This window comes from Lasiodiplodia theobromae (genome assembly GCF_012971845.1).
Source record: "Lasiodiplodia theobromae strain AM2As chromosome Unknown scaffold_10, whole genome shotgun sequence".
Classification (NCBI taxonomy): Eukaryota; Fungi; Ascomycota; class Dothideomycetes; order Botryosphaeriales; family Botryosphaeriaceae; genus Lasiodiplodia; species Lasiodiplodia theobromae.
In genome coordinates this window covers 184,664-200,822 of record NW_023336300.1, presented here as the reverse complement: position 1 = coordinate 200,822, position 16,159 = coordinate 184,664, and the positions used below count along the sequence as shown (strand labels likewise).

General features: G+C 53.8%; 4 protein-coding genes across 4 annotated transcripts; 2 read left to right on the top strand and 2 right to left on the bottom strand.

The window, feature by feature from the left end:
- Positions 1-20: 20 nt before the first annotated feature.
- LTHEOB_3846 (OPT oligopeptide transporter) lies at positions 21-3,345 on the bottom strand (the record flags this gene model as incomplete). The annotated part of the gene is made up of 14 exons (XM_035512814.1): positions 21-311; positions 422-671; positions 769-945; positions 1,001-1,075; positions 1,128-1,228; positions 1,283-1,362; positions 1,419-2,093; positions 2,149-2,253; positions 2,306-2,398; positions 2,592-2,610; positions 2,786-2,968; positions 3,021-3,099; positions 3,152-3,204; positions 3,286-3,345. The coding sequence occupies 14 exons, from the start codon at positions 3,343-3,345 to the stop codon at positions 21-23; spliced, it is 2,241 nt and encodes a 746-aa protein (XP_035375239.1).
- Positions 3,346-4,691: 1,346 nt separating this feature from the next.
- LTHEOB_3845 (uncharacterized protein) lies at positions 4,692-6,689 on the bottom strand (the record flags this gene model as incomplete). The annotated part of the gene is made up of 3 exons (XM_035512813.1): positions 4,692-6,360; positions 6,409-6,614; positions 6,669-6,689. 3 exons carry the CDS (start codon positions 6,687-6,689, stop codon positions 4,692-4,694), a joined length of 1,896 nt encoding a protein of 631 aa, XP_035375238.1.
- A 933-nt stretch (positions 6,690-7,622) lies between these two features.
- On the top strand, positions 7,623-10,587 carry LTHEOB_3844 (Amidohydrolase 1; the record flags this gene model as incomplete). The annotated part of the gene is made up of 2 exons (XM_035512812.1): positions 7,623-8,795; positions 8,848-10,587. The coding sequence occupies 2 exons, from the start codon at positions 7,623-7,625 to the stop codon at positions 10,585-10,587; spliced, it is 2,913 nt and encodes a 970-aa protein (XP_035375237.1).
- Positions 10,588-12,198: 1,611 nt separating this feature from the next.
- On the top strand, positions 12,199-15,918 carry LTHEOB_3843 (Cytochrome P450; the record flags this gene model as incomplete). Its single annotated transcript, XM_035512811.1, has 13 exons — positions 12,199-12,259; positions 12,325-12,521; positions 12,584-12,723; positions 12,775-13,086; positions 13,152-13,740; positions 14,524-14,543; positions 14,597-14,822; positions 14,923-14,961; positions 15,021-15,075; positions 15,130-15,460; positions 15,514-15,547; positions 15,606-15,765; positions 15,827-15,918. 13 exons carry the CDS (start codon positions 12,199-12,201, stop codon positions 15,916-15,918), a joined length of 2,256 nt encoding a protein of 751 aa, XP_035375236.1.
- Positions 15,919-16,159: the final 241 nt, after the last annotated feature.

Here is a 16,159-nt window from a genome sequence, read left to right as displayed (position 1 = left end):
GCAGGCTTCCTCACCTTCGTTCACGAGTAGTTCCCAATCCTCGGCCCAAAGTATTCACCCGCCGGCAGCTTCAACCTCGTGCACGTCGTGCTCTCACAACCACTCTCGGCGTTGTTCCCCCACCAGTTTATCTCGAACCCGCTGTACTCGACCGCGAAGAAGATGACAACGGCCGCAACAGCGATGGCCGTCGAGAAGGCCGCGGAAATGACGTAATTGTATTTCGACCAGAAGGCAAGGTAACGCCGTCGCAGATAGACCATGCTCAGCCAGCCGGGCAGGACGGCGGGCCAGACGTAGCCTATGTTGTACTGTTTTTCGCAAAGAAAGCGTTAGCGTGCTCACATTCCTGACGATGGAGATGTCTGAGAGGGAGAGAGGGGGGAACCGTGAGAGGAGAAAAGTGGGCAGATGAGCTTACCGGCGACCACGTCGTCCCACCATTGAGCAGCGGAATCGGGTGCGCACGCCTGAACCAGTGTGTCTTGGGCAGCCGCTGCTGCACCAGGTAGAAGACCACCGGGATCACGGCGCCGACAGGGAAGGCGGAGAGCAGCGTTGTGTATTGCCCGTTCTTGCCGAAGACCTTGCGCGCGCCCATCGAACCGAAGAGGACGGCGGCGGTGAAGTAGGTGTTCACACCAGGGCACGTAAACTTATCCTTTTGATCACTTTTGGGATTGCGTCAGCATGGAAATGACGATGCGAGCATTTGTGGCAAAGGATGGTTTGGGTGGGCGGAATGAGAGAAGAGAAGGGCGTACTTACGATTCGCAGATATCATGGATGTGGCGCATCTGAAAGTTCATCACACCCGTGCAGACGAATGCTGAGACGAGAGTTGCAGCTGACTGGGCGAAAAAGGTCACTCTCGGTGGGATCTTGACGTAGTGTGCGAGTTTCAGGTCGTTGCTGAAGGCGAGAGCGTGGGCGGTGGTGACGTAGCTGAATAAAAAGAAACGTTAATTTGAAACTCAGTGGGTGGGGATTGAAGACGTACCCGTAGCATTTGAAGAAGTTCATCGCCAAGGCATTTCCGGGAAGCCAAGCGCCTCCGATGAACTCTGCAATGTAGCTTTTGAATGGTCAGCCAGATTTTGTCAGCGAAATCAGAAGCAGGGACTTACTTATACTCGACCTGCAATCCAGTTGTCGCGTAGATGATACCAGTCGGAATAACAAAGACGAGAGCCAAGCCAATTCCAAAGAAGACGACTCCAACCGTGGTCTGCGACACCATTCAATATGCATTTCTCATTGGAAGGGAACATCGAGTACTCACGTATGTAGGCCATCCTGCTACCGCAGCTACGCCGAGGACAATCGCAAAAACATTCAAAATCAGGTACCACCATTCAGGGACTTTCCTCGAGTCAGCGTTGTACGTTTGCAGAAATTAAAGAACGCCTTTCACTTACCCTCGCGATATGCAGACATTAGCCGAGTATGAATGTCTTTGAACTCTTCCGCTGTGTCCTTGTATCCTCGAAATAGACTGCGGAAACCATTGACGATGTCTCGGCGGTGGTACAGTACGGAATACGATATGGTCGCCGTATACACTGCGAAGCTGAACCAATACATGGTCAAACTGCTCGCAGCGAGGTAGACCTGGGAGTATTCCTGGTACTTCTCCTCGTCGAGCCAGCCGCGATCATCCAGCACGGCCGAAACATTGTATGACTTAGCGTAGTGGTTGAACATGGAGTTGGTGTTGATTGGCAGATAGCCTGTATGGAGCGCATTCGTGTAGTACATCCCGATCAGCACGAAGCCGCCCACCAGACAGCCGATGAACGTGTTCAGCGTCACGGCGAAAGGGATGACCAATGGGTCAAACACGTGTGTCGCAACGTTCCAGTCGAATGTTGGCAGCGGGTTGAAACCGAGCCCCTTCTTCAAACCGCAAATTGCGGTGAGGTTGAAGTTGTCAGGCGCAATCCAAGCAATCCAGTTGAAGAGGCTGAGTGCCGCGAAGATGTAGTCGGGGAACCAGAACCAGACAAACATGGCGGCGAAGGCGTAAAGGAAGAGACGGAAGCGGGAAATGTTATACAGCCGCTTCAACGGACCAGAAACCGCGTGGTTTGCCTCTGGAGCGCTTAATGTTAGTAATGCTGGAACTTTTGCGGGACGCATGTTTGGTACCGTTATGCAGGGAGCTGTTCAGAGCGATGGTAACCATCGTCTTGGGCCAAAGACAGAACGAGGGATATACAAGGAATTTCCTTAGAAGGCCAGCAAGCCCGTATCCTTTCGTAATATTTGTAAGTATGTTTCAGAAGATATTAGAGGGGATGCCTACCCATGAAGTCCGTTGACAACGCCAACAGGATCTGGTAACCGAATGATCCAGCATACTTTTGGTTGAAATATCGGTCCAGGAATTGTGTGAAGACTGTGATAGATTAGCCGACTTCTACTGAAAACAGGCAGAGTGGGAAATAATTTTACTGATGTATCTTGAGCTTGGCAAGGTTTTTCCAACACTAGCCATAATCGAAATTAACATGTGCTCTTTCTTGTTGAAAGGCCCAGGGTTAAGACTGTGTCTAGTGCCAAACAGCGTGAACCCGACGTCCGGAAGGTACTTTTCAGCCGCTTTGCCCACTGGAAAACTCAGCAACTGGACAACCGGGGCTTCAAGGAAGATAGTCGGTTGCCGAACGCTGAACAGCTGGTTTACGAAAGCAAGCAAAACGACAAAACCAAGGCCGATGATCCAGGCGCGAATGGTTGAGCAGTGAGTCTTGGGATCGTCATGATTATCGACCACTGCTCTTACCTCGGCATAAGGACTATTGGTGGTAAGGAGTGAAACCTCCAGCTTTGTCTCTTCAATAATATTCCTGTTCTTTTCCGGCTCGCCGGTTATAGAATCATTTTCCAGGAAATCATGAAGACGACCGAGGGCCTGGCTTGGAAAGTTCGGATCATGCTGATGAGTCTCAAAAAGTTGACGCGCGAGCTGTGTTTTGGGTCAGGGGCCTATGCTTATGTGGGGCTGAAGGAACTCAGACCTCTTTTGTTTGTTCCAATGACAGGGACCTAGCGTACTCCTGGGCAGCGAGCACCTCTTCTACTGTTGCGTTGAGCTGCCTGGTAGAACATTAGCGTGATATTCAGGAACTAAAAAAGGACCGAGATTGACCTGGCTGCATGCTCCACCTCAGTTTGCTGGCTATCCGCATCACTGGGGCTTCTCTAAGCAAGATGTTAGTACTGTTGGACCTGAAGTTAATTGGTCTTCATTGTAAGATCAGTGAATGCGACAAGTTAGCATACCTGGCTCAGTTCCCCCACTGACGCTGATACGTCCTTGCCCTTATCTGATAGTAGAGGCATGCCCACTTTCGACCCTGGTAAGGAAACAAAGTGAAGATCATGAGAGAGAAAGGCCCTTCGGTTTAAATATCCTCGAGGCATTACGTGGCCCATCCCGGAGCGTTGTGTCGGAAACAGTATTCATGTCCTGACTAGTTGTTCAAGGACCTAAATGCCGGGTACCAGGGTTCTATGACGCCACCGTTTTATCGCCCAACGCAGCAGATCCACATGAACATCTGTAAAAGTTGTATTGAAACTAAATAAATTGTAAGGCCCCATAACAAAACTACCACTTTACATGATTCTGTTGTGTCAGACCTCATCATTACTCATGTTCATTGCCGCATGTATTTGCCGTGTTTTATGCTTTTTCTCAACACTAAGGATCATATCTTCTTTATCTCACCACAATAACGTCACCCGTTCATTATACTTTATGACATCACTCCAAGCAATTATGTATAATGAACAGGTAGTTTTACTGCTAGATTACAGGAATCAGCAGTATTCAATTCGATTCATTCACACTGTTCAACAACCTTGCTTCACTTGAGGAAAAGAAATTACCAAGGGTCCGTTCGGTACCAAAATTGAAAGATTCCTGCATCATACTGACCAGAGAACCTTCGAAAATATGGCATCACAGCAGACTAGTAGCAATCAACAAAATTCACCAAAGTGAGAAACAAAAAAGAAGAAGGTTGAACCAGGTTCAAGCAGGCATTTATTTGTTTTGAAAAGCCGTAAGAGCGACGAATTTCTTTTACTTTACTTTGGGAATGGCCATTGTTTTTACTGCAGATAACGGTGGCGTATCGAACAGGGATTGGCTCCCGGGTGGGAGTATCATAACGCCCAAGCTTACTTGGCGGCACATGTCAAGCGGACAGGAGAAAAGAAATGGTAGCAACGCCGATCAGAATCTTCTGGCCTGACAGGTTAAATGTAATAGAATGCTGAATGTATGGTTCTGCACTGGGAGCACGCCATCTAACTGGGCGACAGAGTGGGGATCGCCAAGCCGGCAACCGAAAGCACAACATTCGCCGCTACTCTGACACCTTCCGTTTCCGCCACAGCAATGAAGGGCAAAGATGGTGTGTGGGAAGCGCAGAATGATATGATATCTCTAATGTATTCAAATCTCTAAGGCCAGTTTGATGTATAATCACTTTAACTGAATTATGAAGCAGCATGGGAGTAAATTGAATGTGTTTACTACATGGGAAGCAAAGAGTAGCTTGTAAGACTTAGTCGTAATCAACCTGATCATGATTCGTTCGTCGGCAAACAAACAGGAAAGCTCGCTACCAGTAACACGCTAGAAGCACTAGCCTCGAAGCCAAAGCAGTAATAAAACCGGCTCACCCCGTCCGGCCTCCAGAAGACGCGGCGAACACCGCCTGATAATTCCACCGGCCAAAGCCCACGCTGCCTCGAACCTCGAGCTTAGTCTCTCTGGCTTCTCTGCCCCGATGGTTACTCTCCTCCTCCGACCTCCGGTCGTTGCTACGGCTCCCTCTGCTCCTATGCCTGCTCCTCGTCCTTCTTCTCCCCCCATGCTCGCGCCCCGCCTCTCCATCGCCCCTCCTCCGGCTGCCGCTAGAGCGGCGTGATGATGGCGGTTCCTCGACCCGCAGATACCGACTACTCCTCCTATATCTTTCTTCTTCTTCACCCGCCGACTCCTCGTCCGACGTGAACAGATCTGGTCGCTCACCCTCCCGCTCATGATAGTACTCCACCTCTCTCGCAGTACCAGGCGACCGCACCGGCGACGCAGCGGCGTAGAAGTAACGCCGAATAGTGGTAGTGGACTGCCGCCTCGGCGCTTCTTCTTCCGGATCGGAATTTGTTGCGTACGTCTCGCCTGTCGCGAAGGGGCCGTATGCGGATTCTCTGCGGCGATCGAAGGGCGAGGGCTCTCGGCTCCGCGGCGACGGGGGTGTGGTCGTGAAGTGCATCGCGGTGGCGGCGTCCACGCGGGGCAGTGGGTGGTAGTATTCATTGTCGGGCATGCTGCCACTGCGGTTGGTTTGTTCGAAATGCGCTCCGTACGGGTAGAGCTCGAGATTGGTTGTAGGAGCCTGCATGGAATAGTGGTTGTAGGGAGATGCCGAGCGGCTGCTATCGCTGCGAAAGGGCGGCGGTGTGTGTTGGAGATGGGGGTTTCTGTCTTGTGCCCAGGCGCGGATGATGGGGTGGATTGAGATGCGGTCGGAGGCGACGCTGATGAATGAAAACGAGAGGAGACGGTTTAACGCAGCTTCAAATGAGGTGGTGCCGGCAGGTGGGGGGGTGACTGCATTGCGTTCTCGCCTGGGAGGGTAAAGCTCGTTGCCGTTGGAGGGAGCCTGTCTCTGCCATGTGGACCTTGCGGTCTCGATAGAAACGGGGTTGCGAGGGATCAAGGACAGTCTTGAGAGAAGATCCAGCGCTGCGTTTCCGTCTGCAGAAGATACAAGTGTCTTTGCGGACAGCTCGCAGGCAGCGTAGGCGCTTGTCCATGGGCTTTCCGGGTTCGCCTGGTTGCTCTGCATCTCAGTCTTTTGCCTCTCTAAATTAGAGACGTAGGATTCGAAAGGGCAGCGCTGCTTGGCGATGTAAGTTCCCGCCAGAATGAGGGATAAGGGATGATTTTCCAGGAGGGATGCAGCGCGTTCTGCACAATCAGATTCTCGGGACCTATGCGGAAGTGACCAGTGTATGGTCTGCTGCAGAAGCAAGACTGAATCGGAAATGCTCATGGGACCGAGAAGCAACATTTCAGTTGTCCCAAAACGAGCGACGGATTGTTCCCTGGAGATGATGATGATGAATCCATGGCGGCACGGTGGGAAGTATTCACCGTACGTGAATTCAACATCATTGGCGTTCTCCAGAATAAGAATCCAGTCATCTTTCCTATTCGCAAGGTATTGAAGAGCGGCACTGATGTCCGTGGCTGTAGATCTGGAGGTCCCAATAAGATTGGCGAAATCCTTCTGGGCGGCTTGAGGCGTGCTGACGTCGATCCGGAACACACCCGAAAACCTGTCTTGGATTAACCACCAAGCTCCGTAGTGGGAAAGCTTATCCTACCCGTCTTGAAGCTCTTCTACAACTTCGGTACACAATGCCGTCTTTCCTTGGCCTGCCTTTCCGGCGATGACTAGCCGTCTCTGGCCAGCAGAACCTTGCCTTGGGGTTTGAAGAAACTGCTTAAGCGTAGATTTCTCATCATCTCTGCCAACAAAGCCTCTGGAATGGACGCTGTTGGGGCCCGCGTGACGGCGAGGTAGCGGTGACTAGAGCGGAAGTCAGCCTTGCGTAGCTTCAGCAGTAACTAGGATACGGCTCACCGAAGGTCCCTGCGCAGCCATCTTTTGGCGCCTGATGGTGTGAGAGCTTACTCGAAGGATTCACGGGCTGACTGGCGAACATATATTCTCGCGGGTCTGCGAATCTCGCACACAGGGTTCTGCGCGCCTCGCCCGTTATCATTGCTGCGCCACGGCGCAGCGGGGCTGCGGATGTGGACGGGCATGCGGTCCGTTCCGAGACGGGGTTACCGGGCAAGGGTGCAGAACGGCGCGTGAGTCAAAGTGGCATCAGGCAGATTCTCAGCCTAGGAGGCAGACGACCGGTGAATGCGCCATGCGAGATGTACGCACCATAGATTTTGCGCGGCTGCGCAGCACAGTGTGAAGCGAATTGGCCCCCTTGCCTTGCGCTGTCAGATTTGCGCAGGCTCTGAGCCGCGTGGCACCAAGAGCAGTCAGATGGAAGCGTCTCGGCTAGTGTGACGAAGCTGGGAACGGAGCTGGCAGTGCAAGGCTGCGGGGAAAGATTGCCCCGCTGTAGACAGCAGGGCTGTGCAGCCGCGTCATTTCTTGTGCTGAGAATGCTTAATGGGGACGTTTTATACTTTTAAGCATTTAGGCTCCTAGGTAAAGGACTAAATGAAGATATTGACGGAAAGGATGCATTTTTGTTGGTTGTAAGATCACATCCTTGCACGAAAGCCCAGGGTAGGCATCTCAGCACAGCTACCACGTGAGAGGCTGGGCTCCTTCCTCGATTCAAAAAAGATGATTTGTTCTTGAAACATGCAAAGGGCGGAGTTCGATTGCTGGTAGAAAGGGATGTTAGTCAGCTCCGCGGTATCGCACCATCTCCTGCCGAAAACGGGTTAGCGCGTCGTCGGCCCATCCCACTTATCATCGCATCATTGGACACCGCCTTGACGTGTAACCTATCCTATTTAGCATCAGCAATCGCTTCTTCCATTTCATCTCCATCGCAACTCATTGAAGATGGAGAAGGACGGACTGCCCACGTACAGTGCGACAGTTCAGCAGTCGGCCCCGCAACACCGGCGGCGGTTCCGGAAGAGACGCAACCTCAGACTTATCGCAGTCGCGTGCCTTGTTTATCTGGCCTATGCCCAATGGCATCAATCACACCATGTCCGTCATCGAACAACCACGTTATCCCTGGAGCGACTTGAAGAAGACCTGGCAACGTGCGCCAATCTGCAGCAAAAGCCACAGGATCCCCGCGGCCAGCGTTCTCGCAATGCTCGATACATTGATGGCCACAAGCCCACATTGATCAAAAACGCATCGGTATGGGTCGGCGAGCCTGTGCCTGGGACCAGCGAGGAAGACGCCCGGGCCGGAAAGGGCTACTCCTGGGTCCAATCCGACGTGTTTCTCGAATACGGCCTTATCAAGAGTGTTGGAGCTAAGATTTCCGAGGAAGAGCTTCCCGAGGGCGTGCTGGTCTATGACGCCCAAGGCAGACCCCTGACGGCAGGCATCATCGACATGCACAGCCACGCGGGCGTCAACCCGCTGCCGGAGCTGCGGGGCAACGAGGACACGAACGAGATGTCGGCAGATACGACGCCGTACGTGCGGTCCATCGACGGGCTGGACCCGCTGGACCACCAGATCCAGGTCATCAAATCCGGCGGCGTGACGACCTCGCTCATCCTGCCCGGCTCGGGCAACAACATCGGCGGCGAGGCCTTCGTCATCAAGCATGCCGTCGGAAAGCCTGATGGCCGCCTTGAGGTCAGCGCCGCTGACATGCTGGCTGATCCGGACCGTACCTGGCGCTACATGAAGATGGCGTGCGGCGAGAACCCCAAAAGGATCTACGGCAAGGTCGGCGAACACGGCCCCGTTAGCAGGATGGGCGAGTCGTGGGAGTTCAGGCACGCGTTCGAGCAGGCTGCCAAGCTGGTGGTGGCCCAGGACGACTGGTGCTCGGCTGCCCAGGCCAATGGCCTGCATGCGGTTGAGACGTATCTCCCCCAGGACCTCCGCTGGGAGTCTCTCAGCGCTGTACTACGCGGTCAGGTGCACGTCAATACGCACTGCTACACCGTGCCTGATCTTGAGGCCTTCATCGACCACACCAACGAGTTCAAATTCCCTATCCGTGCCTTCCACCACGCCCATGAAACTTACATTGTCCCCGAGGTACGTAAGATGAAAAGGCTCTGAGATATACCCAGACTAATCAAAATAACAGATCCTGAAGCGTGCCTGGGGTGGTCGGGCTCCTGCCGCCGCTCTATTCGCTGATAACATGGATTACAAGAGCGAAGCCTACCGCGGTACTGACCAAGCAGGCAGAATCCTGTACGAGAATGGCATCACGCCCGTTTACGTGTCCGACAACCCGGTGCTGAACGCACAGCACGTCGTCTTCGAAGCGGCCAAGGCGTACGGCTACGGCCTGCCCTACCACGCAGCGCTCGCGGGCGTGACCAGCGCGCCTGCGGAACTGCTTGGTCTGGGCGAGCGCATTGGCAAGGTCAAAGCCGGATTCGACGCGGATATTGTCGTCTGGGACAGCGATCCGTTGAGCGTGGCAGCCACACCGGTGCAGATCTGGATCGATGGCACTGCCCAATACGAACACCCCTTCGTCCTTAACAAATCGCGGACCGACCCCGGCTACCCCGGCGAGCTCGTGGCCGTGCCAACGGAAGAGAAGGAGGAGGATGTTGAGACAGGCAACGTCGTCTTCACCGGCGTCTCCAAGATCCTGATCCCAGGTTTCGAACACGCCGCCGAAGAATCTAGCAGCGTCGTGATCATCACCAACGGCGAGATCTCCTGCATCGGATCCTGCAGCACGGAGCTCCAAACCGCCTCATCCCAAAATGTCAAGACCGTCCACCTCAAAAACGGCCACCTCTCCCCCGCCTTCACCATCCTCGGCTCCGACCTCGGCCTCAGCGAGATCGCCGCCGAGCGCGCCACGCAAGACGGCCGCAACAGCCCGGACACGCGCTTCGCCCGCGCCGTCGATGGGCTTCTCCTCGACACCAAGCAGCTTGCCGCCGCCCACCGCCGCGGCGTCACGAGGGCCATCTCCGCGCCCTCTTCGTCCGCCGGCGGCTCCCGCGGCGTCAGCGTCGGCTTCCGCACACACCATAGCGGCGCGCAGCACTCCCTCGCTGATGGAGCTGTCTGGGCCGACGAGGTCGCCGTCCACTACAGCTTCGGCCCTGGCGTCAAGGACGGCAAGACGCCGTCGCTGTCGAGCGCCGTCGGCGCGCTGAGGGATAGCTTGCTGGAGGCCGCTGCGGCGTCCCTGAACGGCAGTGACAGCAGCGCTGAGAAGCCGACGGATCGCTACACCGAGCAGTCTTACCTCCGCAAGGTCGTCGCCGGCGACCTCGCCCTCGTCATCGACGTCGACAGCGCTGACACCATCGCCGCCCTGCTCCGCGTCAAGGCTGACGTCGAAGCGTTCCTGGCCGAGTCCTCGTCCTCCTCCTCTTCGTCGTCCTCCATCCGCCTCGCCCTCATCGGCGCCTCCGAAGCACACCTCCTGGCGCCCCAACTCGCGGCAGCCCGCGTCGGCGTCGTCCTCGCGCCGCTGCTGCAGTACGCGCAGCACTGGGACCAGCGCCGCAGCCTGACGGGCGCGCCGCTGACGAACGGGACGACGGTCGATAAGTTGTTGGATGCGGGCGTGACGACGGCGATTGGTGTGGCGGAGAGCTGGGAGGTGCGCGATTTGGGGCTCATGGCGGGGTGGGCGTATGCGAATGGGGAGGGGAGGCTCAGCGAGAGGGAGGCGGTCGGGTTGGTGAGTGGGAATGTGTGGGAGGTTCTTGGGTTGAAGGGGAAGGCACAGGGGGAGCGGGAGGGGGGAAGGAAGGGGGATTGGGTTGTTTGGGAGGGGAGTCCGTTGGAGATTGGGGGGAGGGTTGTTGGTGTTGGGGAGGGGAGGGGGGCGGTTACGTTGTTTCAGTGAGGGAGGTGGACTGTAACAGTCTGCTGCCCTTGTTGACGTAATTGTACTCTCCTCTATCTAAGGGCTGACGAACTTTATGCAAATGATCAACAGGTGCTTGGCGATCTGACTCTATCAATACGCTTGATCATACTCGTTCGCGTCGTTGGTCTGCTGCATGATGCTGCATACTGCGTACACGCTCAAGAGCCGGAAAATATCTCCGATCATCGATGGGTGAGACGCTTACGGATTGTAGGGTGTCCAAGTACAAAGGCTGTATGGCATCAATAGGTAACAACATTACTCTTCTCACCTCCGCTTTCTCATCTCAGATGTTCAATGTTTGTAATATGTGCTATTCTTGATCCTCAAACAACGAAAGAATCCTGGAGCCGTATCATTGGAGTTCTGGATCGAAAGGTCTTACAGCCGGTAGGGTATCCTTGTCAAAAGTTTCTACGTGAAGCTTTGCTACTGATTATAGAGGATCCGTACTTAATGGTTGAATTTGAGCTACTATTGCCGGATCCTGATCCATCACATATCGTCGTGAGAGACTGCTGCTGTTCCTGAAGAAACAGCGATCCGCAGCTGCCCACTCTACACAAGTTGAAAGTTTCAAAATTAGGGACAAAGCGAACCCAGACACCCTAAGTCAGAGAATCAGGGCGGAGCGACTAGAGAACGTTAAATGTAAGTTCATGCATCTTGATGACGTTCTCAGGCTCATTCCTCGCCACGTGGACGCCATGTTACACAGTCATCGTTTCAAAAAAAAAAAAAAAAAACCTACCTTCTCCCACATATGACGACGCCATCAAAGATCCGCGCTTGAAAGCGCTTGGCTTACCCCAATCTGCTAAGCACTTGTAAGCGATTGCATTTTTTTGACGCCCTTCCCTTGTCCTGGGTTTCCTTGATAAACGTCATTAGCAATATATTCTTTCACATTAGCTGCATTTGCTAGCGAACGAGGGTAGGGATCGGAGGTACATGTCAGCACTAAATTCATTGTGGTATTAGCCGTAACATTGTTCCACACCTGCCAAGATCACTGCTTTTTCGTCATTCGTATAACTGGGCTGATGTATGCAGATCAAGCCCACCACAAAGGCTCGCATGAATGTAGTATCGTTAGGACTAGACCATATGTGACTGTGATGCAGCCAGAAGTATTCAATCCCGGATGCTCGGAAGAAATTGGCAAGACAAGATTGGTTCGTAGCGACAAGGAAGTACATGCTCTGCCCCGCGTGCCTCGAAATGGCCCCCACCACTCCGCATTGCTCGGACCAGGGTCCGCTCCCCTCGCTTATAGTATTTCAACCTGAGTTAAGGAAGCTTCGATTGAGAATCAAAGTCCCGCAGCGTCCTCTGCCGCAGCTCATCGTCGCGGAGTGGATCTGAGAACACTTCACATTTGATATTAACCAGCAGGTGAAAGAGGAAAAGGCTGCCATCATGGCACTTGGAAAGCTCCTTGAGCTATCCGCAGGCTCCAGTCTTTTGCTGATAGGAGTTTCGATAGCTTCATTGTTGGTACTTCGCATGTTTTACAACCTCTATCTGCACCCATTATCGAGCTTCCGTGGACCGTGGTATGCGGCGTCCTTTTCGCTAGTTTCAGCAATGATTTCAGTTTTCCAAGTCGAACCCCAATGGCTCATGTCTTTAACGAAGCGTTACGGAAGTTGGTTCCCCCCCCTAAGAAAAATGGTCATGCGCTCCATTACTGATCAGTGTTCTCCTGTTAAGCCGACAAACCAATCCGCATCGCACCAACTCTGCTGCTCTTCCCACAACCCGCTGCTATCAAAGAAATATACTGGGACCTGAAATTCAACACGAAAGCCCCACTTTACGGAACCGGAGCGTTGGGGCCGCCGCACTTGTTCTCTACCATCGATGGAGACGAACATAGGGCACTGAGGAAAGCACTTGGAGGCCAGCAGGTAACCACCTTGAACCGGTTAGACGTTCAATTAAACAAACAGCTGAATAATGACCATTACAGTGGACCATCGGAGGATTGAAGAATGCTTGGGAGCCCAGGATTGACCAACTCATCCAACTCTTCGTGCGCAGAATGACCGAACGGGCGGAGAGGGGCGAAAGCGTCGTCATCTCGGACAAAGTAGCGTACGGCAACCCCATGTATGAGCCAGTTTGCCTACGCTTTCTCTACTAACACCTCCTGTGCTTTAGGGAGTTTGCCGCCGATATCATGACGATGCTCTCCTTCACGGAGCCCTGGGGCTTCGTACACAACAGCCGCGACGAGCGCCACATGCTACACAGCTGGCGTGAAGGCCTCGACTTCTTCGGCTTCGTCGGCCGCTTCCGCTGGTTCCGCGACGTCGTCATGAAGACACGCTGGGGCCTGTACTTCCTCCCCAGCGTGAGCGACGATGACGGCATGGGCTTCCTGATGAGCCAAGCGGACAAGCACGTCACAGACCGCGAGAAACGCATAGAGAACGAAGGCTTCACACAGGAGAAGCCAGACTTCCTGCAGTAGTGAGTCCCTCCCCTCTTTCCCCCTCCACCACCCCCATCCTCCCCCAACTAACCAAAACCCGCAGCTGCCTAACCGCCCGCAACCCCACCACTAACGCGCCCCTCACCCCCTCCCAAAAACGCGCCCACATCACCCTCCTCATCCAAGCCGGCGCCGACACGACCGGCACCGCCCTAGGCAGCACCCTGCGCTTCCTCCTCACGCACCCGTCCTGCCTCGCCCGCTGCCGCGCCGAGATCGCCTCTGCCTCCGCCCGCCACCTCTTATCCGACCCCATCCAATTCGACCAGACGCGCGCGCACCTGCCCTTCTTCGTCGCCTGCATCAAGGAGAGCCTGCGCCTCAACCCGCCCGCGACGAACCTCTTCGCGCGCGTCGTGCCGGCCACTGGGGGTAGTCTTCCCGGAGCGCTGTGGGTGCCGGCGGGCGCGGAGGTGACGAGTAATGCGTACGTCGTGCAGCGGGATCCGAGGATGTATGGGCCCGATCCGGAGAGTTTTAGGCCGGGGAGGTGGTTGGTGGAAGAGGGGGATGAAGTCGGGGCGAGGAGGGTGGCGGAGATGGAGGCGGCGAGTTTTGTGTTTGGGGTTGGGCCGAGGGTGTGTCTTGGGAAGGATGTGGCGGTTTTGGAGATGTGGAAGTTGTTGCCTGAGGTGAGTTTTGCTGTTTGTTCTTTTTGGGGGGGTTTCTGGATGGTGGGACGGTGATGGGGGTAGACAGCTTTTTTTTGGTTGTGATTTGGGCCAGGGCTAACGTCAGTGATGATGCAGATTGTGAGGCAATTTGATTTGGAGCTGGTGAAGGAGGGAAGGTATGTTGTTGCGGGTGGGGTGGCGTATAACAGGGGATTGGAGGTAAGACTGAAGCCGCGGCATGTTGAGAGTTGATCGACTACGATTGTCATAGAATCTTGGGTATGAACTGTAGGTTTTCGTACCGTCAAATAGTCATTGGCTCCATTATCTCATGCAATGCGGAATGCAAGCTGCAATGCACACAGAAACTTCACATGAAGGGCTGCATGTACTCTCATTCCAACCAGTCGCTTTGATAAACGATCATGCGAACATGATCGGACGTATATATCGGTGGAAGTATGAGGTTGGTGTAGGCGAGATAGGAAATATGCGGGTCTCGGCAGGGCATGCAAGGTGACCGAGATTGGATTTCCATACCTTTCATTATTGGCCAGCACAGCTTTTCCACTCAGCATGGAGTATCAAGAACCATGAGTGATGTAGATCAGTGGTATGATGATTGAGGGGAAGAAAACAAGATCGTGAGTGGTTGCCCATCAAGGATCCAAATCCCCGGGATGGGTCGACTATTTCAATGCCCTCTTCAGAGCTCCAGCAGTGACCATATACATCAGCATCAGGATCGAAACCACAATTTACAAGCCGTAAATAGACCGACGAAAGCTCAACATGGTCAAGGTTACAATCCTCGGCGCAGGGTATGCCAACCCAAACCCCCCGGAGAACGCAACGCCAATGACGCACAATTCAGAATCGCCGGCATGTCCATTGCCAGCCAGCTTCCCAAAGGCCACGAAGTTACCATCGTCGCACGCGACCTGCCCGGAGATCCTGACTCCTTCACCTGGACCAGTCCATGGGCGGGCGCCATCTGGCTGGGCATGGACGACTCGCCGCCGAGAGAGCAGAATATGCAGCTCGAAGCCTTTGCGCACATGTGGAAGCTCGCAATGGCTCACCCGGAAAGCAGCGTAAAGGTAAGACACGGTGTGATGGCGCGAATCTAGACTCCATAGACTGACTTTGGAATTTTCGCTTGACAAGCGGATCGAGATTCATGACTTGCTTGATTTCAAGAAGCCAGAGGACATGTGGTACCATGGAAAGATGCCGGGGGTAAGTCAAACAATGAAGGCTGCGTTGCCATATTTTACGTATTGAGAATACGAACGTAGTTTCGTGTCATGTCCAAAGACGAGCTTCCCGAGGGGGTAGCGCACGGGATCTCCTGTAAGTATCCACTGCCTCCACATGTATATCCCTACTAATTTTACATATGTCCAGATCATAGCTGGGTTCTGACACCCCCGGTCTTTCTTCCCTGGTTGCGCTCGCAGTTGGAAGGGGCTGGCGTGACGTTCAAGCGTGTCAACGTCCGGTCGCTAGCGGATTTAAGCGGGATGGGGCATGATATCCTCATCAACGCCACAGGTTGGGGAGCTCGATTCCTGAGTGATGTGGCAGATGAGAACGTCGAGCAAGTGCGCGGTCAGACTGTGCTCGTGAAGACTGATTACGACAAGATATGGACCCGACGCGGCAAGGACTACACGTATGTCATACCCAGGGGCGATGGGACGGCTGTACTAGGCGGTATAAAGCAATTTGGAAACACGTGAGTCTTGATATGGAGGCATCGTGCATTGTCCCTGCTGATAAGGTACGCAGCGATACATCGGTGGATTCTGGTCTCAGGGCCGATGTAAGCGTGAAATAACCTATGCTTGCATGGTTCGATCATCCTAACACAACTTAAACAGATATTTCGTCGCGTTCATGAGGGCCTCCCGAAGATTTTCCCAGAAAATCCATCAGATTTCAAGGTCGTTCGCGACATCGTGGGGATCCGGCCTCAGAGAAAGACAGGAGTCCGAGCGGAGAGAGAAGATATCAATGGCCAAACAGTAGTCCACGCATATGGTAAGTCTCATTCGCGATGTACAAGAAGTCAAAATTGAGACGTAGTACACAGGTTCACCAGGAGGTGGGTACGTGTATAGCTTTGGGCTGGCTCGGGAAGTTGCAAAGCTGGTGGACGAAATAGAGCTGGAGGTTTCAAAGGCAAAGCTGTAAATGCCGGCCGTGTAGAGTTCGGTACAATTATTCATCTCATGATGGAAATCTATCTTCTCGTTTCAGATATTACCGCTGCGCATGTTGGTAGTTTTTCTATTGGAACCACATCTTGTCAACCCGGCATAAGATTTCTCTTCCACGAAGATTCATCAGAATATCCCCTCGGGCAACGCGTATTTGGATGATGGATTTTTGAAAGAATTAATAGACTTTGACTATTACGTAAGTTGTTTTCATC